We start from the raw sequence: 22,654 nt of genomic DNA on the forward strand, positions 1-22,654 counted from the left end.
CGTTTGTCATAATGAAATAATACAATTCCAATTCATGGGTTTAGGAATGTGTCCCTTGGAAATATTCTTGGAAATTCCTGGAAATGTAATGAAAAGGAACTGGTATGCACCCAGGAGAAAGACGTCTGGCAGCTACCAGAATGTGGAAGATACAGAGCATGTATATGTGCCAAGTGTTTCCCGTCCAACCACAGGCACCTTAATTGGGGAGGACGGGGCTCGTGGTAATGACTGGAGCACAATCAGTGGAATGGTATCAAATACATCAAACACATGGTTTCCAGGTGTTTGATGCCATTCCATTTGCTTCGTTCTGGACATAATTATGAGCCGTTCTCCCATTAGCAGCCTCCTGTGCGTCCCACCCAACCCAAAGCATAGTATCACATTATCAGCTGTGGAAATGTCTCCTCTATGAAGGGCTGTAATGGAAGGACAACGAAAGTCAACATGACACCGGGGTGAGATACACAACATAGATCAACTGCCTAATGCCGCTCACTCATCATGCTTGGTTTTAAGATATTTCCTGTTTGGTGCACTACGGGGAAATCTGTGTCCTGACTCAGTGTTTAGAGCAAATGAGCACATAGTGAAGGCCAACCTCGTGTGAGTCAGAGACATGTATCTGTATCTCTACATAGCTCAATCTGTGTCTGTGTCCTGCCTGAAATCCCACCAGATTGGTAAGAATAGGGTGATTGTTTTCGGGTGGTGCGGTGTCGGTGCGTACCAGTCAGAGCAGCGTGTAATGTGACCTAGTGAGGGTGAGGAGGGGAGTCAATGTTGTGGTTCTCCTGTGGAGAACGGGGTGGATCCACTCCCTCTTATTATATCCAGGCTAAGGAGGCTGAGCCTTACATCTAAGAAAACAAGCAGAGCAGCTGGAGTACACACACACACTACACACTACACACAACACACACTCACAAAACACACACGTACACACTGTAAACACACACTCACATACAGAAACAGACAAACTGCAAGGCACACCGTCTGACACCGGCAGATATCTGAAGTAATTCTTGAGAGAGAGAGGACTTCACTTCCCAGACAGACATGCTGAGGGGGACAGCTCTCTGGGCTGGCCTGATGGGACTGTATGTCATCGTCACCCAGTGTCCAGCCGCCTGCCAGCTGAGCCAGGAGGACGCGGAGACCCTCATGGAGCTGCACAACAGCTATCGGGGCCAGGTGGTACCCAGTGCCACCTACATGCGTAAAGTGGTAAGGTCTGCGTGACTGGGGAGGATGGATGGGCAGTTATCTCTAGCTGCATCTGCTGTCTCCTGCAGGATGGGGCATGTTCAGTCAGGGCACTTCTGCATTAGCAGGTGTGGAAATGATGTGTTTGAACCCTTTGTGGTGATGAGCTTGTTTGATCCTGAGATTTCCTACTGTATGGCTGCAGGGATTGATGGAGTTCAGCCCGCTGTCTGCTGGTATGGTTAGCAGCCCTATTTCCTCTCATGGGGCTAATCTGTAGTATAATTGATCTTGAGTTGGTTGCAGGTAGAGGTAGATACATAGCCTTCTTCTGGAGAGGGAATTGTTGATTGAGATTTATTTTGGTGTCATACTGATAGCTGTTCATTATTGAATGATCTGTTTGGTATTCAGCTTTAAAACTGTCTCGTATCAAAAACTAAACTCTGGCTGCGTCTACAGTATCATAACCGTCTACAGTATCATAACCGTCTACAGTATCATAACCATCTACAGTATCATAACCGTCTACAGTATCATAACCATCTACATTATCATTATCATAACCGTCTACAGTATCATTATCATAACCGTCTACAGTATCATTATAACCGTCTACAGTATCATAACCATCTACAGTATCATTATCATAACCGTCTACATTATCATAACTGTCTACAGTATCATTATCATAACCGTCTACAGTATCATAACCATCTACAGTATCATTATAACCGTCTACAGTATCATAACTGTCTACAGTATCATTATCATAACCGTGTACAGTATCATAACCGTCTACAGTATCATAACCGTCTACAGTGTCATAACCGTCTACAGTGTCATAACCGTCTACAGTATCATAACCGTCTACAGTATCATTATCATAACCGTCTACATTATCATAACCGTCTACAGTATCATAACCGTCTACAGTATCATTATCATAACCGTCTACAGTGTCATAACCGTCTACAGTGTCATAACCGTCTACAGTATCATAACCGTCTACAGTATCATAACCGTCTACGGTATCATTATCATAACCGTCTACATTATCATAACTGTCTACAGTATCATAACCGTCTACAGTGTCATAACCGTCTACAGTATCATTATCATAACCGTCTACAGTATCATTATCATAACCATCTACAGTATCATAACTGTCTACAGTATCATAACCGTCTACAGTATCATAACCATCTACAGTATCATTATCATAACCGTCTACAGTATCATAACCGTCTACAGTATCATAACTGTCTACAGTATCATTATCATAACCGCCTACATTATCAGTATCATAACCGTCTACAGTATCATAACCGTCTACAGTATCATAACCGTCTACAGTATCATAACCATCTAGAATATAATTGTTTTGCTGATCAAAAGTTGGTTGTAGTACAGAACATTTAGTACATAAATAATCACTCTTGTTTTAGTCACTAAATCACAGTGCTGCAGAAGATGCATTATCCCTAATAAATCTAACCACACCAGGAAGTTGACAAAAAACAGGGCTTCTTCGTTTAAATCTGAATATTAATTATAGAAGTAATCCCAAGACACACTTTGTTGACCTCCAGAGTTACGGGAATGACTTTGTTGATAGAGCCTGTCTGTGCCTCAGTGCAAGTGGGTGTTCAGAGTTGAGTCCAGTGTTGTGCAATGCATGGGAATGTGTGTGTGTGTGTATGTGTGTGTGTGTGTGTGTGTGTGTGTGTGTGTGTGTATTGTGTAATGTGCTTGCGCAAGTTGCTATCTGCCATTGACTGATTCCAGGGATGTCTTTGCCTGTCTCTGTGTTTTGATGGACACTCCACTGGGGCCATTTTCATATTTTATGTTCATGCCTGTTTCAGTAAACAGGACTGAGAATGCAGAGTGAATGGGTTCATAACATTCACTCAGAACATTATAGAACTAATTTGACTGGAATCATGCGTCATGACCAACAAATCCACAGCATTCTGAATATGTATCTGACAAATACATTTTATTTCTTTATTTTTATTCAATCGAATTTTAATGGAGGTTTCAAAACATAACCATATTGTATGTAATTGGCTACTATGTGTTTCTGTCACTACTTGGTGATTCATTGACTGTGTCAGACTTGATTTGCCCTAATGAAAAATTGATCAGCCCCTACAAGAAATGTTCATGAATTATAATCCACATAATAATTCGTATTTCCTATTGCCGCAGGATTATTTTATTGCTGTAGCAAACTGTCTTAAATTAAGATCCCCCATCTGTAACACTGACCAGATGATCTGGATGACGCCTCTGTTATCTCAGGCTGAAGCACAGCAATGATATAGAGTACAGCTCTGTTCGTTAAAGCACAGAGAGGAGGAGATCTGATGTCCTGAGGCTAGGACGCAAGATGTTGCGGAATTTCAACTAGCATCCTCCAATACAAGTGTTTGTTTGTGACTGGACAAATAAACTGAACTTCACATGACTCCACACTGGATCTCTCTGTCTGGACAGTTCACAATACAAAAACAATATGCATTCGTACGATATTGCATCTCTGCATTTCTTTGAAACATATTATCACCATAACAATTAGCAATCTCAGTCAAGATCAGGCCTTATCTGCCGAGTGTGATCACATCCTCTTGTTCTGTCATTCCAATACTTGAAGAAGAGTTGGACTGAAATGATCAGATGACATTCCTCAACCATTGATACACATATTACCGCAAGGTTCCTTATAGGTTCCTTAGTAGAGGTTTGATTTAATAAGGAAGGATAATAGTTTACATGGGAATGTTGGTGTGACTAATATAATGTATAGTATATTGTAATGTAATCTAATGTACAGTACAGTGTAATGTAATCTAATATACAGTATAGTGTAATCTAATCTAATGTACAGTACAGTGTAATATAATCTAATGTACAGTATAGTGTAATGTAATCCAATGTATAGTGTAATGCAATCTAATGTATAGTGTAATATAATCTAATGTACAGTATAGTGTAATATAATCTAATGTACAGTATAGTGTAATGTAATCTAATATACAGTACAGTGTAATATAATCTAATATACAGTACAGTGCAATATAATCTAATGTACAGTATAGTTTAATGTAATCTAATGTATAGTGTAATATAATCTACTGTACAGTGTAGTGTAATATAATCTAATGTATAGTGTAGTGTAATGTAATCTAATGTATAGTGTAATCTAATCTAATGTACAGTATAGTTTAATATAATCTAATGTACAGTACAGTGTAATGTAATCTAATGTACAGTATAGTGTAATATAATCTAATGTACGGTATAGTGTAATGTAATCTAATGTATAGTGTAATCTAATCTAATGTACAATATAGTTTAATGTAATCTAATGTACAGTGTAGTGTAATGCAATCTAATGTATAGTATATTGTAATGTAATCTAATGTACAGTACAGTACAGTGTAATGTAATCTAATGTACAGTAAAGTGGAATGTAATCTAATGTACAGTATAGTTTCAAGGCGATAAAGATCATTTGCTACATAGATAATCATTGTCTGTCTTCAGAACTCTGGCCAATCTTAGTATAACCGTCCCTTATTGGTTTACAATATTACCATTTCCATAGTGGATAAGGAAATTCCTCTTGCTCCAGGTCAGGAATAACTACAATAAGGTTAGTGTGGCAGAATACAGAAATAAATAGCTACATTCAAAACCATCAGCAATACAGTGTCTGTATCTACAGTATACCTCTTGTAATACAATCTGCTAGTGCTGTGCTATCTATATCAAACCTGAACTACTGGTATTTAGACTGGGGAAGAGCACAGATCATAGTTCATGCTGTTAGAATACACATACTGTTCACTATCCTCTTTAGAATCAGGAAATAGGACAATAGGATGTGAGTTTAGGAATCAAACTTACTTGCAATGTGGTAGATATGGTAAATAGTATGATTAATATTAATACAGTATAGCACTGAAACACTAATATAAGAGAGTTGTCCAGTGTGCTACGTACAAAGAGTTCTGTAATGGTCCTCAACGTTGGTTAATGTCTCCCCCCGTTTCTCATTCTGCAGCACTACATCTACTGTATACAGGTTAGAGGCAATCAGGCAGATTACTTGTAGTCTAATACAATAATATGCCATTTAGCGAATGCTAAATGAGTGATTTACAGTGATTCGTGCATACATTTTAACAACGTGTGGGCCCGGGAATCAAACCCACCATCCTGCCATACCAACTAAGCTACTGAGGACCGCTGATGGTAATATGACAGTTTGTCTCTTTATCCCTGCAGAAATGGGATGAGAAGCTGAAGATCCTAGCTGAGGGCTACGCTGTGAAGTGTATGTTGGAACAGAACCCGGATCTAGAGTTGCTGAACACGGGAGAGAACCTGTTTGTGTCCAATGAGCCCTTGGACCTCAACATGACCATGGAGAATTGGTTCTTGGAGCACCTAGACTACGACTACAACAACAACAGCTGCCAGGATGACAGGATGTGTGGACACTACACTCAGGTGAGAGACTCAGAAAGAGAGATGCTAGACAATGTCAGTGAATTGGTAGAATTAGACTTCTGATAACCTGAGACAGTACTATAACTGTAACAGGTTGAATATTCCTTGGTGCGTTTACTCCTGTGTGTATAACCTCTGTGATGGTGGGGGATGATGATGATGATGATGATGATGGTGACGATGAAGACATTGTAAATTGATCTGACTGATGGGGGTGTTTCAGATGGTGTGGGCGGACTCTCACTCTGTGGGCTGTGCTGCTCATCGCTGTGACACCATAGAGGGGCTGTCCTTAGAGAAAGTTACCTTCTTGGTCTGCAATTATTACCCAAAGTAAGTATGGTACCAAAGAATATTTACAACTTTACATACTTATATCCTATTTCCACACTTAGACGATGTCTAAGAATACATCAATTAATTAACATAATTCATCCTTACCATTGCATTTCACTGATTGCGTTAGGGTTAGAGTTAGGGGTTGTGGTTAGGGTTAGTGTTAGGGTTCGCGTTAGGTTTGGTCCCTGACTTACAGCCCTGATTGAGTGACCATTGACTTGTGTTTCATTTACATTTCAGAGGTAAGTTTAAGGATGGGAAACCCTATGAGGAAGGTGAATGGTGCTCCAAGTGCCCAGACAATGTGCCGCGATGTGATCAGAACCTCTGTGGTAAGAATTCAGCACCTATCAATCACACTACTTTCCCCCCCTCCATTTAATTCACAGCACTACCATGATATCCCCTCTTTGTGGAGATAGATTGACTGCTCTGGACTAGTGACCCTGTAATCAGTTTCTAAGACGTAGCTTTAGATTTCTCATCACTGTTTTCTCATCAAAGCTTATTAAATATCAGTGATACTATCAAGAGCAGTGTGCGGTTTCCTTTTTCCTTCATCTTGTTCAACTGTTACCATGTACCTGCATAAAGATTGCTCAGATGTGCGAGTGCCTTTTGAATTTTCATCACTGTTTCCCCCAGTGCCTGATGCCCCCGAGCCTTCAGAGGAGCCTGATGTTGAGGAGCCTGATGCCCCCGAGCCTTCAGAGGAGCCTGATGTTGAGGAGCCTGATGCCCCCGAGCCTTCAGAGGAGCCTGATGTTGAGGAGCCTGATGTTGAGGAGCCTGATGTTGAGGAGCCTGATGCCCCCGAGCCTTCAGAGGAGCCTGATGTTGAGAAGGATACAACAGAGAGCTCTACCCCACACACAGCCACCGCCACAGAGCCTGGGTATGAGGAGGAGGGGGACGAGACAGGCACGGAGCCTGGGGACGAGGAGGACGAGGAGGAGACATGCACGGAGCCTGGGGACGAGGAGGACGAGGAGGAGACAGGCACGGAGCCTGGGGACGAGGAGGACGAGGAGGAGACAGGCACGGAGCCTGGGGACGAGGAGGACGAGGAGGAGTGGGAGGGGGAGGAGAGAGCAGCGGAGAGGGAGAAGGAGAGGACTAGGAACCAACCTCCGGCTAATGCAGGAAGGATCACTACCCCCCTACTTCTTGTTACCAGCCTAATGGCTTTACTGTCACTAGGATTGTGATGGAAGGTATGAGAGTAAGGCATGACACACATACACACACACTATCTGGAACTGAACTGGACATTGCTGGAAGTTGAATTACATTGTGCTATAGCCATGTCTATAGCAGAGGGATTTGTTGATGGTTATTTTGTTATTATTTGCTCGCTAGTAATTATTGTTGCTAGTTTGACATATGCCTTCTTAGCAATAGCAATAAGCACACAACATACAATAGTTAACAATGTATTATAACAGTTGTATAATAACAGTTATGACCTGTTACAAATGTAACAGCAATACATTTTCTTAAAGCAAGGCACGTCCTCTATATGAATGTGATTTGAAAACCTAAAGGAGCATAACTACTGTCAATATTGAATATTTCTGTAAATGTCTGTATATAGAGTATAATAAATATTGTTTCTTCTACTTGTTGTGTCTCAACATTTCCATGTTCTACACCGTTGTCTGGACTGGGAATACGTGTTTGACCTTTTGTCATAAATGTTGCCGTGTTGAATTGACCAAACCGCAGCGGGTATGTGGATACTCATATTCTTTAATGAAAAAACACGCAGAGCATCCACAGTGAAAAAACAATAAATGATACTCACGACAAGAACAGTTTTTGCAGGCTATCAAACGCAGTGCAAAAACAACTACCCACAACCCCAAAGAAAAACACACACTACTATATAGGACTCCCAATCAAAGGCAACTCAACACACCTGCCTTCAATTGGGAGTCCAATCACCAACACAACACTTAACACACACAAAAACCCTGCCACATTCTGACCAAAACTAACACAATTACGCCCTCTGCTGGTCAGGACGTGACACCTTTGACCACAAAGGATGGGGAAAAAACTGAGCAGGAAGAGAGTATGGATGGGAATGGGATGGTATAGTGGCTGGGGAGAACATGCTAAGACATGTTAACAAAAGGTTTACACCTGGGGAGAACATGCTAAGACATGTTAACAAAAGGTTTACACCTGGGGAGAACATGCTAAGACATGTTAACAAAAGGTTTACACCTGGGGAGAACATGCTAAGACATGTTAACGAAAGGTTTACACCTGGGGAGAACATGCTAAGACATGTTAACAAAAGGTTTACACCTGGGGAGAACATGTTAACAAAAGGCTGGGGAGAACATGCTAAGCCATGTTAACAAAATGTTTATAACTGTGGAGAAAAGAGAAAAAACTAAACACATCTAGCACAGTCTGGGCTGGCTTGGAGTCAGCAGCACAACTGAAATATTAATTCACCACTTCTCTGTGAGGCTATTTCTGGAGGAGCATTTAGACACTCAGCCCTCCACAACGTTCATAGGGAAATTAGATTTAGTCGAGGGGGAGGTGGGCCGGGCTCCCCATTCGGTACCCAGAACTGAAGGTCTTTTTCTTTCTGTCTCTGGATTTATATTTTAGATTTGCTTTTTTAAAGCTGGAATCCATAGCGGTGAAACTTCCACGTCTGTTCTATCCCCAAGCCATAAGACTGCTGAACAATTAATCAAATGGCCACCAGACTATTAATTGACCCCCCCCCCTCCATTTGTTTTGTTCACTGCTGCTACTCTGTCACAGGCGTCGGTGAACGGTGACCAAGGCGCAGCGGGTATAGTGCTCATCTTCTTTTATTGCTTAATAAAGTGAACACTTAAACGAAAACAATAAACTGACAAACAACAGTTCTGCAAGGTACACAGACTATGCAGAAAGCAACCACCCACAAAAACACAGGAAAAACAAGCTGCATAAGTATGGCTTCCAATCAGAGACAACGAAAGACACCTGCCTCTGATTGGAAGCCATACTTGGCCACACATAGAAAAAGAAACATAGTAATAGAAAACTAGAACCAAAATTCCCTAGAACCAAAAAAACCCAAAACACACAAAACAAACACCCCCTGCCACGCCCTGACCAAACTACAATGACAAATGACCCCTTTACTGGTCAGGATGTGACATACTCGCTGTTTATTATCTATGCATAGTCACTTCACCCCTACCTACGTGTACAAATTACCTCAACTAACCTGTACCCCCGCACACTGACTCGATACCGGTTACCCCCTGTATATAGCCTCATTATTGTTATGTTATTGTGTTACTTTTTATTATTTTTTATTTTGGACTTTAGTTTATTTGGTAAATATTTTCTTAACTCTTCTTGAACTGCGCTGTTGGTTAAGGGCTTGTAAGTAAGAATTTCACGGTAAGGTCTACACTTGTTGTATTTGGCGCATGTTACAAATAAAGTTTGATTTGATTTGATATTACAACAACAAAGATGTTACTTCAAAGAAAGAATACATTTTTTTCCACTTGGACATCATTGCACGAGCAATAGAACAGTAGGGAATTACATTTTTTTTGTATCACATTGCGAGATGAGTAGAGTAGAGCAGTACTTTATTTATCCCAAATTGGGAAATTGTTTTATCACTCAGCATCATTAATAAATGACAAAGACCTGTATGAACACAAACACATGATAAAAACACATAATAAGACTTAATAGCCATAAAAGATAGAGATTTGGGCCCATATCCACAAAGCATCTCAGAAAAGGCCTTAGTAGGAATCATTTTTTATCTATTTTTTTACTCAAAGCTCAGAGTTTTTAGAATGATGTTAAGACACTGCCCAGACAAAATCTGAGCCAGGAGTAAAATCAACTCATAAAAGTTTATCACAGCTGGTAATCACGACAGTTTGAAGTACCGCAAAGGAAAGATAGTGAATTAAGATGAATTCTTATGGTTGTTAAATGCGGAATTTTGACAATATTACCGTTGTATAAACACACTCATCACTCCCGTGTAACAACTCTAAATCGTTTTGGCACAGTAGGCATCAACCCACTTGCCGAAAATGTTGCATACAACGTTGCACACAACTATTGAAAAGTCTATCATTTTCATCGAACACACTCAAAGTTAACATAAACCCTAGGCGTCTTCATTTTCCCAATTTATGGGCATGCCAAATTTAGGCATATTTTTTAACAACGTGATGTTGCGTTCCAGATAACATGATGTGCAGTAGGTAAAATAATCGAAAGAAAAACATGTTTATTTATTATCCTATGGTTTAATAGTATTTAGGCATATCATGTATAATAGGCCTCATGTGAAATCATTGTCAAAAGCGCAAGAGATACTGTTGCATGTACATCTAGGTTGAACATGTAAAAATATCAAAACATTATTTTAACAGCGCCAAAGCAATTGCATGTGACGCAGGAACAACTGACTCACTGCCTTTTTCTACTATCGAGACATCTGCTGGTAACCCAACTGGTTAGGACAGCTCATGAGGTCTCCTAAATATCTGTCAACATGGGACTCATTATAAAGAGGCTTCACGTAAAGCTTTTATTTTTACCCATGAGAGTCGGAGCCAAATGTCTCTTCAGCACTTACGACTCTGAGATGCTTTGTGGATACAGGCCCAGTTTAAGATAGGTAAGACATCTCTACCCCTGGGAAACAATCAACAACAACGTTCCTATTATGAAGGCATCATAAATCAGTCATTTACACTCATTAAAATGACCTGAACCTCTCTGTAGGAGTTTATGGGCAGGATGAAGCTGCATGCTCCTGTATGGGATTACAGTGCTGTGGAGTTGTTACACCTGCTCCCGTTCCCTCCCCCGTTCCCCCACCCTGTTGCCAGGCTCCCCAGCATTACACACTCCTGCCTTTCCCCCGTCACACACATCAGCAATAATTGGACTCACCTGGACTCAATCACCTGTGTCATTACCTTCCCTATATCTGTCTGTTCCCAAACTCTGTTCCCTGCTTACAGTAGGTGTGTTGCATTACCGTGCTGTGGAGTACAGTAGGTGTTGCATTACAGTGCTGTGGAGTACAGTAGGTGTTGCATTACAGTGCTGTGGAGTACAGTAGGTGTGTGGCATTGCAGTGCTGTGGAGTACAGTAGGTGTTGCATTACAGTGCTGTGGAGTACAGTAGGTGTTGCATTACAGTGCTGTGGAGTACATTAGGTGTTGCATTACAGTGCTGTAGAGTGGGTGTGTGGCATTACAGTGCTGTAGAGTGGGTGTGTTGCATTACAGTGTTGTGGAGTACAGTAGGTGTGTTGCATTACCGTGCTGTGGAGTACAGTAGGTGTGTGGCATTGCAGTGCTGTGGAGTACAGTAGGTGTTGCATTACAGTGCTGTGGAGTGCAGTAGGTGTTGCATTACAGTGCTGTGGAGTACAGTAGGTGTTGCCTTACAGTGCTGTGGAGTACAGTAGGTGTGTTGCATTACCGTGCTGTGGAGTACAGTAGGTGTTGCATTACAGTGCTGTGGAGTGCAGTAGGTGTTGCATTACAGTGCTGTGTAGTACATTAGGTGTTGCATTACAGTGCTGTGGAGTACAGTAGGTGTGTTGCATTACAGTGCTGTGGAGTACAGTAGGTGTGTTGCATTACAGTGCTGTGGAGTACAGTAGGTGTGAGGCATTACAGTGCTGTGGAGTGCAGTAGGTGTGTTGCATTACAGTGCTGTGGAGTACAGTAGGTGTGAGGCATTACAGTGCTGTGGAGTGCAGTAGGTGTTGCATTACAGTGCTGTGGAGTACAGTAGGTGTGTTGCATTACCGTGCTGTGGAGTACAGTAGGTGTGTTGCATTACCGTGCTGTGGAGTACAGTTGGTGTTGCATTACAGTGCTGTGGAGTACAGTAGGTGAGGCATTACAGTGCTGTGGAGTACAGTAGGTGTGAGGCATTACAGTGCTGTGGAGTACAGTAGGTGTGTTGCCTTACAGTGCTGTGGAGTACAGTAGGTGTGAGGCATTACAGTGCTGTGGAGTGCAGTAGGTGTTGCATTGCAGTGCTGTGGAGTACAGTAGGTGTGTTGCATTACAGTGCTGTGGAGTACAGTAGGTGTGTGGCATTGCAGTGCTATGGAGTACAGTAGGTGTTGCATTACAGTGCTGTGGAGTACAGTAGGTGTTGCATTACAGTGCTGTGGAGTACAGTAGGTGTGTTGCATTACCGTGCTGTGGAGTACAGTAGGTGTGTGGCATTACAGTGCTGTGGAGTACAGTAGGTGTTGCATTACAGTGCTGTGGAGTACAGTAGGTGTGTTGCATTACCGTGCTGTGGAGTGCAGTAGGTGTTGCATTACAGTGCTGTGGAGTGCAGTAGGTGTGTTGCATTACCGTGCTGTGGAGTACAGTAGGTGTTGCATTACAGTGCTGTGGAGTGCAGTAGGTGTTGCATTACAGTGCTGTGGAGTACAGTAGGTGTTGCATTACAGTGCTGTGGAGTACAGTAGGTGTTGCATTACAGTGCTGTGGAGTGCAGTAGGTGTTGCATTACTGTGCTGTGGAGTACAGTAGGTGTGTTGCATTACTGTGCTGTGGAGTACAGTAGGTGTTGCATTACAGTGCTGTGGAGTACAGTAGGTGTTGCATTACAGTGCTGTGGAGTGCAGTAGGTGTTGCATTACAGTGCTGTGGAGTACATTAGGTGTGTTGCATTACCGTGCTGTGGAGTACAGTAGGTGTTGCATTACAGTGCTGTGGAGTGCAGTAGGTGTTGTATTACAGTGCTGTGGAGTACAGTAGGTGTTGCATTACAGTGCTGTGGAGTACAGTAGGTGTTGCATTACAGTGCTGTGGAGTACAGTAGGTGTGTGGCATTACAGTGCTGTGGAGTACAGTAGGTGTGTTGCATTGCAGTGCTGTGGAGTGCAGTAGGTGTTGCATTGCAGTGCTGTGGAGTACAGTAGGTGTGTTGCATTACAGTGCTGGGGAGTACAGTAGGTGTGTTGCATTACAGTGCTGTGGAGTACAGTAGGTGTGTTGCATTACAGTGCTGTGGAGTACAGTAGGTGTGTTGCATTACAGTGCTGTGGAGTACAGTAGGTGTGTTGCATTACAGTGCTGTGGAGTACAGTAGGTGTGTTGCATTACAGTGCTGTGGAGTACAGTAGGTGTTGCATTACAGTGCTGTGGAGTACAGTAGGTGTTGCATTACAGTGCTGTGGAGTACAGTAGGTGTGTGGCATTGCAGTGCTGTGGAGTACAGTAGGTGTTGCATTACAGTGCTGTGGAGTACATTAGGTGTTGCATTACAGTGCTGTGGAGTACATTAGGTGTTGCATTACAGTGCTGTGGAGTACAGTAGGTGTGTTGCATTACAGTGCTGTGGAGTACAGTAGGTGTTGCATTACAGTGCTGTGGAGTACATTAGGTGTTGCATTACAGTGCTGTGGAGTACAGTAGGTGTTGCATTACAGTGCTGTGGAGTACAGTAGGTGTTGCATTACAGTGCTGTGGAGTACATTAGGTGTTGCATTACAGTGCTGTGGAGTACAGTAGGTGTTGCATTACAGTGCTGTGGAGTACATTAGGTGTTGCATTACAGTGCTGTGGAGTACAGTAGGTGTTGCATTACAGTGCTGTGGAGTACAGTAGGTGTGAGGCATTACAGTGCTGTGGAGTACAGTAGGTGTTGCATTGCAGTGCTGTGGAGTACAGTAGGTGTGTTGCATTACAGTGCTATGGAGTGCAGTAGGTGTTGCATTGCAGTGCTGTGGAGTACAGTAGGTGTTGCATTACAGTGCTGTGGAGTGCAGTAGGTGTTGCATTGCAGTGCTGTGGAGTACAGTAGGTGTTGCATTGCAGTGCTGTGGAGTACAGTAGGTGTTGCATTGCAGTGCTGTGGAGTGCAGTAGGTGTTGCATTACAGTGCTGTGGAGTACAGTAGGTGTTGCATTACAGTGCTGTGGAGTACAGTAGGTGTGTTGCATTACCGTGCTGTGGAGTACAGTAGGTGTTGCATTACAGTGCTGTGGAGTACAGTAGGTGTATTGCATTACAGTGCTGTGGAGTACAGTAGGTGTGAGGCATTACAGTGCTGTGGAGTACAGTAGGTGTTGCATTACAGTGCTGTGGAGTACAGTAGGTGTGTGGCATTACAGTGCTGTGGAGTACAGTAGGTGTGTTGCATTGCAGTGCTGTGGAGTGCAGTAGGTGTTGCATTGCAGTGCTGTGGAGTACAGTAGGTGTGTTGCATTACAGTGCTGGGGAGTACAGTAGGTGTGTTGCATTACAGTGCTGTGGAGTACAGTAGGTGTGTTGCATTACAGTGCTGTGGAGTACAGTAGGTGTGTTGCATTACAGTGCTGTGGAGTACAGTAGGTGTGTTGCATTACAGTGCTGTGGAGTACAGTAGGTGTGTTGCATTACAGTGCTGTGGAGTACAGTAGGTGTTGCATTACAGTGCTGTGGAGTACAGTAGGTGTGTGGCATTGCAGTGCTGTGGAGTACAGTAGGTCTTGCATTACAGTGCTGTGGAGTACATTAGGTGTTGCATTACAGTGCTGTGGAGTACATTAGGTGTTGCATTACAGTGCTGTGGAGTACAGTAGGTGTGTTGCATTACAGTGCTGTGGAGTACAGTAGGTGTTGCATTACAGTGCTGTGGAGTACATTAGGTGTTGCATTACAGTGCTGTGGAGTACAGTAGGTGTTGCATTACAGTGCTGTGGAGTACAGTAGGTGTTGCATTACAGTGCTGTGGAGTACAGTAGGTGTGTTGCATTACAGTGCTGTGGAGTACAGTAGGTGTTGCATTACAGTGCTGTGGAGTACATTAGGTGTTGCATTACAGTGCTGTGGAGTACAGTAGGTGTGAGGCATTACAGTGCTGTGGAGTGCAGTAGGTGTTGCATTGCAGTGCTGTGGAGTACAGTAGGTGTGTTGCATTACCGTGCTGTGGAGTATAGTAGGTGTGTTGCCTTACAGTGCTGTGGAGTACAGTAGGTGTTGCATTACAGTGCTGTGGAGTACAGTAGGTGTGAGGCATTACAGTGCTGTGGAGTACAGTAGGTGTTGCATTGCAGTGCTGTGGAGTACAGTAGGTGTTGCATTACAGTGCTGTGGAGTGCAGTAGGTGTTGCATTGCAGTGCTGTGGAGTACAGTAGGTGTTGCATTGCAGTGCTGTGGAGTACAGTAGGTGTTGCATTGCAGTGCTGTGGAGTGCAGTAGGTGTTGCATTACAGTGCTGTGGAGTACAGTAGGTGTTGCATTACAGTGCTGTGGAGTACAGTAGGTGTGTTGCATTACCGTGCTGTGGAGTACAGTAGGTGTTGCATTACAGTGCTGTGGAGTACAGTAGGTGTATTGCATTACAGTGCTGTGGAGTACAGTAGGTGTGAGGCATTACAGTGCTGTGGAGTACAGTAGGTGTTGCATTACAGTGCTGTGGAGTACAGTAGGTGTGTTGCCTTACAGTGCTGTGGAGTACAGTAGGTGTGTGGCATTGCAGTGCTGTGGAGTACAGTAGGTGTGTTGCATTACAGTGCTGTGGAGTACATTAGGTGTTGCATTACAGTGCTGTGGAGTACAGTAGGTGTTGCATTACAGTGCTGTGGAGTGCAGTAGGTGTTGCATTACAGTGCTGTGGAGTGCAGTAGGTGTTGCATTACAGTGCTGTGGAGCACAGTAGGTGTGAGGCATTACAGTGCTGTGGCGTACAGTAGGTGTTGCATTACAGTGCTGTGGGGTACAGTAGGTGTGAGGCATTACAGTGCTGTGGAGTGCAGTAGGTGTTGCATTGCAGTGCTGTGGAGTACAGTAGGTGTGTTGCATTACAGTGCTGTGGAGTACAGTAGGTGTGAGGCATTACAGTGCTGTGGAGTACAGTAGGTGTTGCATTGCAGTGCTGTGGAGTACAGTAGGTGTGTTGCATTACAGTGCTGTGGAGTGCAGTAGGTGTTGCATTGCAGTGCTGTGGAGTACAGTAGGTGTTGCATTACAGTGCTGTGGAGTGCAGTAGGTGTTGCATTGCAGTGCTGTGGAGTACAGTAGGTGTTGCATTGCAGTGCTGTGGAGTACAGTAGGTGTTGCATTGCAGTGCTGTGGAGTGCAGTAGGTGTTGCATTACAGTGCTGTGGAGTACAGTAGGTGTTGCATTACAGTGCTGTGGAGTACAGTAGGTGTGTTGCATTACAGTGCTGTGGAGTACAGTAGGTGTTGCATTACAGTGCTGTGGAGTACAGTAGGTGTATTGCATTACAGTGCTGTGGAGTACAGCAGGTGTGAGGCATTACAGTGCTGTGGAGTACAGTAGGTGTTGCATTACAGTGCTGTGGAGTACAGTAGGTGTGTTGCCTCACAGTGCTGTGGAGTACAGTAGGTGTGTGGCATTGCAGTGCTGTGGAGTACAGTAGGTGTGTTGCATTACAGTGCTGTGGAGTACATTAGGTGTTGCATTACAGTGCTGTGGAGTACAGTAGGTGTTGCATTACAGTGCTGTGGAGTGCAGTAGGTGTTGCATTACAGTGCTGTGGAGTGCAGTAGGTGTTGCATTACAGTGCTGTGGAGCACAGTAGGTGTGAGGCATTACAGTGCTGTGGCGTACAGTAGGTGTTGCATTACAGTGCTGTGGGGTACAGTAGGTGTGTGGCATTACAGTGCTGTGGAGTGCAGTAGGTGTTGCATTGCAGTGCTGTGGAGTACAGTAGGTGTGAGGCATTACAGTGCTGTGGAGTGCAGTAGGTGTTGCATTGCAGTGCTGTGGAGTACAGTAGGTGTGTTGCATTACAGTGCTGTGGAGTACAGTAGGTGTGTGGTATTACAGTGCTGTAGAGTGGGTGTGTGGCATTACAGTGCTGTAGAGTGGGTGTGTGGCATTACAGTGCTGTAGAGTGGGTGTGTGGCATTACAGTGCTGTAGAGTGGGTGTGTGGCATTACAGTGCTGTAGAGTGGGTGTGTGGCATTACAGTGCTGTAGAGTGGGTGTGTGGCATTACAGTGCTGTAGAGTGGGTGTGTGGCATTACAGTGCTGTAGAGTGGGTGTGTGGCATTACAGTGCTGTAGAGTGGGTGTGTGGCATTACAGTTCTGTAGAGTGGGTGTGTGGCATTACAGTTCTGTAGAGTGGGTGTGTGGCATTACAGTTCTGTAGAGTGGGTGTGTGGCATTACAGTTCTGTAGAGTGGGTGTGTGGCATTACAGTTCTGTAGAGTGGGTGTGTGGCATTACAGTGCTGTGGAGTAGGTGTGTGGCATTACAGTGCTGTAGAGTGGGTGTGTGGCATTGTCCATGATCATGTGTGTTTTAGCTTGCAGTCTTGTTAATGTCCTCCTTGACTAAGTTTCCTTTCCAGCACACAATGGCATAGCTCAACACCAGTGGAGGTTGCTGAGGGGAGAACGGCTCACAATAATAGCTGGAACGGGAACAAATGGAATGGCATCAAACACCTGGAAACCATGTGTTTGATGTATCTGATACCATTCCACTGATTCCGCTCCAGTCGTTACCATGAGCTGTCCTCCCCAATTAAGGTGCCACCAACCTCCTGTGCTCAACACACTACACTGCTGTAAAACATGCAAAACATTTTGTCACACACATGTAGGGTTGCAAAGGGTCGGAAACTTTCCGGTAAATTTTCATAAAATTTTCCATGGGAAGTTAAGCCCTGGAAATATGGGGAATTGTAACAGTAATCAACAGCACCATGGTGAACAAAGGGCATATATATACAAATACAATCAGTGGGAATAGGGGCCAGGTGTAACGGCCCTATGTATAGCTGGTGTAGAGAGTCAGGCGCAGGACAGCAGATATGCGTAATCAAAGTCTTTACTCAAAAAAGACAAATATACAAGGAAAATCACGAGCCCACAAAGACGGACCGAATACAACAAACAATCACTCACAAAACACAACATGGGGAACAGAGGGTTAAATAATAAACAAGTAACTAGTTGAGTGAAGCCAGGTGTGTAAGACAAAGACAGAAGAAATGGAATCGGCTGCGGCTAGAAAGCCGGTGACGTCGACCGCCAAACGCCTCCCGAACAAGGAGAGGGACTGACTTCGGCGGAAGTCGTGACATCAGGTGTGTGCAATGAAAGTTCCAGAGGGATCCCTGACATTTTGCTACCATGTGGGTTTTAGCTTGCTTGAGCCTGCTAACTGAGGAGTGTTAATTCACCTATTTCCATACATGTTTCATTTTAAAACATTTATCTTACTAAGGAGTTGTTTAATCTAACTGCTTAACTATTTATCTGTACACGAAATTGTATTTGTTGTTTTTTTACTCATTTTTTTCTAATCTTTACAGGAAATTGCCACGGCACTATCTGATGTGTGGAGACATTTCACTGCAGCTAATGTAGAAGGAAAAGTTGTGTACATCTGCAAATACTGTGCGAAATCATATGTGAAGAATGCAACAAAGATGCCGATGTAACGACCGTCGCAATGAGGGGACCAAGGTGCAGCGTGGTAAGTGTTCATCTTGATATTTACTCAGAACACTTAAAACAAAATAATAAACAATGGAAACGAAAGTGCACAGTTCTGTCAGGTAAAACACAAAACAGAAAATAACTACCCACAAAACACAGGTGGAAAATGGCTGCCTAAGTATGGTTCCCAATCAGAAACAACGATAGACAGCTGCCTCTGATTGGAAACCATACCTGGCCAAAACATAGAAACAAAATACATAGAATGCCCACCCCATATCACACCCTGACCTAACTAAACAGAGAAAAACAGCTCTCTCAGGTCAGGGCGTGACAACCGAATCATCTGGCCAAGTGCATAAAGTTCCCTCAGTGCTCACAACAAGCAACCTCTGACAAAAGTCCCACTACTTCTATTCAAGGTGAAAATTATGAATCAGACACCTTATCGACAGCAGCAGCTCATGGTCCTCCTGGAATCAGAAGTTTTTTTGACTCAATGGAGGAACGTAGTCAGAGAAATACTGATGAATGTCTTGCTTGAGCTTTGTATGCAACTGGCCCAGCATACACCCCTCCAACCAGACATGCTTTATCTACTCATTTGCTGGATGCAGAGTTCAACAGAGTTCAAGTGAAGGTCAAACAAATCATAGAGAAAGCAGACTGTATTGCAATCATCTCTGATGGGTGGTCGAACGTTTGTGGGAAAGGAATAATGAACTACATCTCCACCCCTCAACCAGTATTCTACAAGAGCACAGACACAAAGGACAACAGACATTTTTTACATTTACATTTACGTCATTTAGCAGGCGTCATTTAGCAGACGCTCTTATCCAGAGCGACTTACAAATTGGTGCATTCACCTTATGATATCCAGTGGAACAACCACTTTACAATAGTACATCTATATCTTTTTTTGGGGGGGGAGGGTTAGAAGGATTAATATATCCTATCACACACCGGTCTCTACATTGCAGATGAGCAGATGACATTGGACCACAGAAGGTATTTGCACTGGTGACAGACAATGCTGCGAACATGAATGCTGCTTGGTCTAAAGTGGAGGAGTCCAACCTTCACATCACACACATTGGCGGTGCTGCTCATGCATTGAATCTGCTCATCAAGGACACCATGGCACTGAAAACAATGGATACACTCTACAAGAGAGCCAAGGAAATGGTTAGGTATGTGAAGGGTCATCAAGTTATAGCAGCAATCTACCTCACCAAGCAAAGTGAAAAGAATAAGAGCACCACATTGAAGCTGCCCAGCAACACCCGTTGGGGTGGTGTTGTCATCATGTTTGACAGTCTCCTGGAGGGGAAGGAGTCTCTCCAAGAAATGGCCATATCACAGTCTGCCGATATGGACAGCCCCATCAAGAGGATCCTCCTGGATGATGTATTTTGGGAGAGTGTGGTAAGCAGGCTGAAACTCCTGAAACCTATAGCAGTAGCCATTGCACAGATTGAGGAAGACAATGCCATTCTGTCTGATGTTCAGACTCTGCTTGCAGATGTAAGAGAAGAAATCCGTACTGCCCTGCCCACTTCACTGTTGCTCCAAGCAGAGGAAACTGCAGTTCTGAAGTACATCAAAAAGCGTGACGCCTTCTGCCTGAAGACCATATACGCCGCAGCGTACAGCTGAAGTCGGAAGTTTACATACGCTTAGGTTGGAGTCATTAAAACTCATTTTCCAACCACTCCACAAATTTCTTGTTAACAAACTATAGTTTTGGCAAGTCGGTTAGGACATCTACTTTGTGCATGACACAAGTAATTTTTCCAACAATTGTTTACAGACAAATTATTTCACTTATAATTCACTGTATCACAATTCCAGTGGGTCAGAAGTTTACATACACTAAGTTGACTGTGCCTTTAAACAGCTGGGAAAATTCCATACAATTATGTCATGGCTATAGAAGCTTCTGATAGGCTAATTTACATCATTTGAGTCAATTGGAGGTGTACCTGTGGATGTATTTCAAGGTCTACCTTCAAACTCAGTGCCTATTTGCTTGACCTCAGAAGAAAATTGTAGCCCTCCAGAAGTCTGGTTCATCCTTGGGAGCAATTTCCAAACACCTGAAGGTACCATGTTCATCTGTACAAACAATAGTACACAAGTATAAACACCATGGGACCATGCAGCCGCCATACCGCTCAGGAAGGAGACACGTTCTGTCTCCCAGAGGTGAACGTACTTTGGTGCAAAAAGTGCAAATCAATCCCAGAACAACAGCAAAGGACCTTGCGAAGATTCTATGGTAGAGTAGGTCAGGGCATGACAGGGGGTGTTTTCTATGTTTTGTATTTCTATGTTCATGTTCTAGTTTTGTATTTCTATGTTTGTTAGTTTCTAGTTTTGTATTTCTATGTTTGTTTTGTTTGGGATGATCTCCAATTAGAGGCAGCTGGTCCTCGTCTCTAATTGGAGATCATACTTAAGTAGGGTTTTTTCCCACCTGGGTTTGTGGGAGATTGTTTTTGGGTAGTGTATGTCCTCTGCATCACGGTTTGTTGTTTTTGTTAGTTCAGTTTATTGTTTATGTATCGCATAGTTTCACAGTGAATATAAAATGTGGAACAACACACACGCTGCACGTTGGTCCGCTTCTCCTTACAACAACCGTGACAGTAAATATATCCAATGCAAAAACATCTACATTTAAATGGTATTAATATTAATATGCATATATTTTCGTTAATTCCCGTTAATTCACATATATTCCCATTAATTCTCACGGAAAGTTTCCACCTCTGAATATTCTCCAAAATGTGCAACCCTACACACATGATCCTCTGTCACTGTCACGCCCTGACCATAGAGAGCCTTTTTATTCTCTATGTTGGTTAGGTCGGGGTGTGACTAGGGTGGGTAATCTAGGTTGTTTATTTCTATGTTGGCCTGGTATGGTTCCCAATCAGAGGCAGCTGTTTTTTTGTTGTCTCTGATTGGGGATCATATTTAGGCAGCCATTTCCCCACTGTGTTTTGTGGGATCTTGTTTATGTGTAGTTGCCTGTGAGCACTTCATTTGCTTCACGTTTCGTTCGTTCGTTCGTTCTTGTTTTTGTGCGTTTCATTCAATAAACACGTGGAACCCATATCACGCTGCACTTTGGTCCGAATGTTATTACGACCATCGTGACAGTCATGTTTGGAAAAAAAGTACAAAAAAAATAGCAAATGTGCCTGGGGCGACCAGTGGTGCTGTTTCACCTTAAGTGAATCTCAGCTTTAAGAGACCAGCACTGAAATGTCACATTACATCATAATGCATGACTTTCTCCCGGTAATAGGATGTGAAATGTTTTGGGTTTCTCCCATCACTGACATTAGCAGGAAACCAACCCTGTCAGTTGTTAAAGTGAGCGTCTATACTGTATTAATGGGTGTGTGCACAGGGACTTTAGAGAGACACCAGTAGTGAATGCAGAGAGCCCTAGTGACCGAAAAACAAAGCAAAGTCAAGCATTGTGAGAGGGGACAGCAGGACAGCCCCTGCTGCCTATAGCTGAGGCTGGGAGGGAGGAGGAGCTGGGAGGGAGGAGGAGCTGGGAGAGAGGAGGAGCTGGGAGAAAGGAGGAGCTGTGAGGGAGGAGGAGCTGGGAGGGAGGAGGAGCTGGGAGAGAGGAGGAGCTAGGAGAAAGGAGGAGCTGGGAGGGAGGAGGAGCTGGGAGAGAGGAGGAGCTGGGAGAGAGGAGGAGCTAGGAGAAAGGAGGAGCTGGGAGAGAGGAGGAGCTGTGAGGGAGGAGGAGCTGGGAGAGAGGAGGAGCTGTGAGGGAGGAAGAGCTGGGAGGGAGGACGTAATTGTAGATGACATGAACTAGTGTGCCGTCTCTCTCTCTCCCCCCCTCTCTCCCTCTCCCCCCTCTCTCTCCCCCCCTCTCCCCCCTCTCTCTCCCTCTCTCTCTCTCCCCCTCTCTCCCTCTCTCTCTCTCTCTCTCTCTCTCTCTCTCTCTCTCTCCCCCTCTCTTTCTCTCTCTCCCTCCCTCTCTCTCACCCCCTCTCTCGCCCTCTCTCTCTTTCTCCCCCTCCCTCTCTCTTCCCCCTCCCTCTCTCTCCCCCCTCTCTCCTCCACAAGCTGATGTATTTCACCTCTTTATCTATCCTTCTAGCTCCTCTCCTCT

The 22,654-nt window shown here is 43.8% G+C and overlaps 1 protein-coding gene across 1 annotated transcript; it reads left to right on the top strand.

Annotated features, from left to right (window-relative positions):
- The first annotated feature begins 785 nt into the window (after nucleotides 1–785).
- LOC115168610 (peptidase inhibitor 16) lies at nucleotides 786–7,689 on the top strand. The gene is made up of 5 exons (XM_029724057.1): nucleotides 786–1,230; nucleotides 5,506–5,730; nucleotides 5,954–6,063; nucleotides 6,310–6,401; nucleotides 6,715–7,689. The coding sequence occupies exons 1-5, from the start codon at nucleotides 1,063–1,065 to the stop codon at nucleotides 7,275–7,277; spliced, it is 1,158 nt and encodes a 385-aa protein (XP_029579917.1). The 5' UTR covers nucleotides 786–1,062; the 3' UTR covers nucleotides 7,278–7,689.
- The last annotated feature ends 14,965 nt before the right edge of the window (nucleotides 7,690–22,654 follow it).

The sequence above is a fragment of the Salmo trutta genome, chromosome 30, assembly GCF_901001165.1.
Source record: "Salmo trutta chromosome 30, fSalTru1.1, whole genome shotgun sequence".
NCBI classification, from domain to species: Eukaryota; Metazoa; Chordata; class Actinopteri; order Salmoniformes; family Salmonidae; genus Salmo; species Salmo trutta.

What these genes read in the sequence shown, in the direction of transcription:
- LOC115168610 (XM_029724057.1), top strand. Translation starts at nt 1,063, where the DNA reads ATGCTGAGGGGGACAGCTCTCTGGGCTGGCCTGATGGGACTGTATGTC. An exon ending in TGTGTGGACACTACACTCAG is followed by an intron (nt 5,731 to 5,953) that starts GTGAGAGACTCA and finishes GGGGTGTTTCAG; the next exon opens with ATGGTGTGGGCGGACTCTCA. An exon ending in ATGTGATCAGAACCTCTGTG is followed by an intron (nt 6,402 to 6,714) that starts GTAAGAATTCAG and finishes TGTTTCCCCCAG; the next exon opens with TGCCTGATGCCCCCGAGCCT.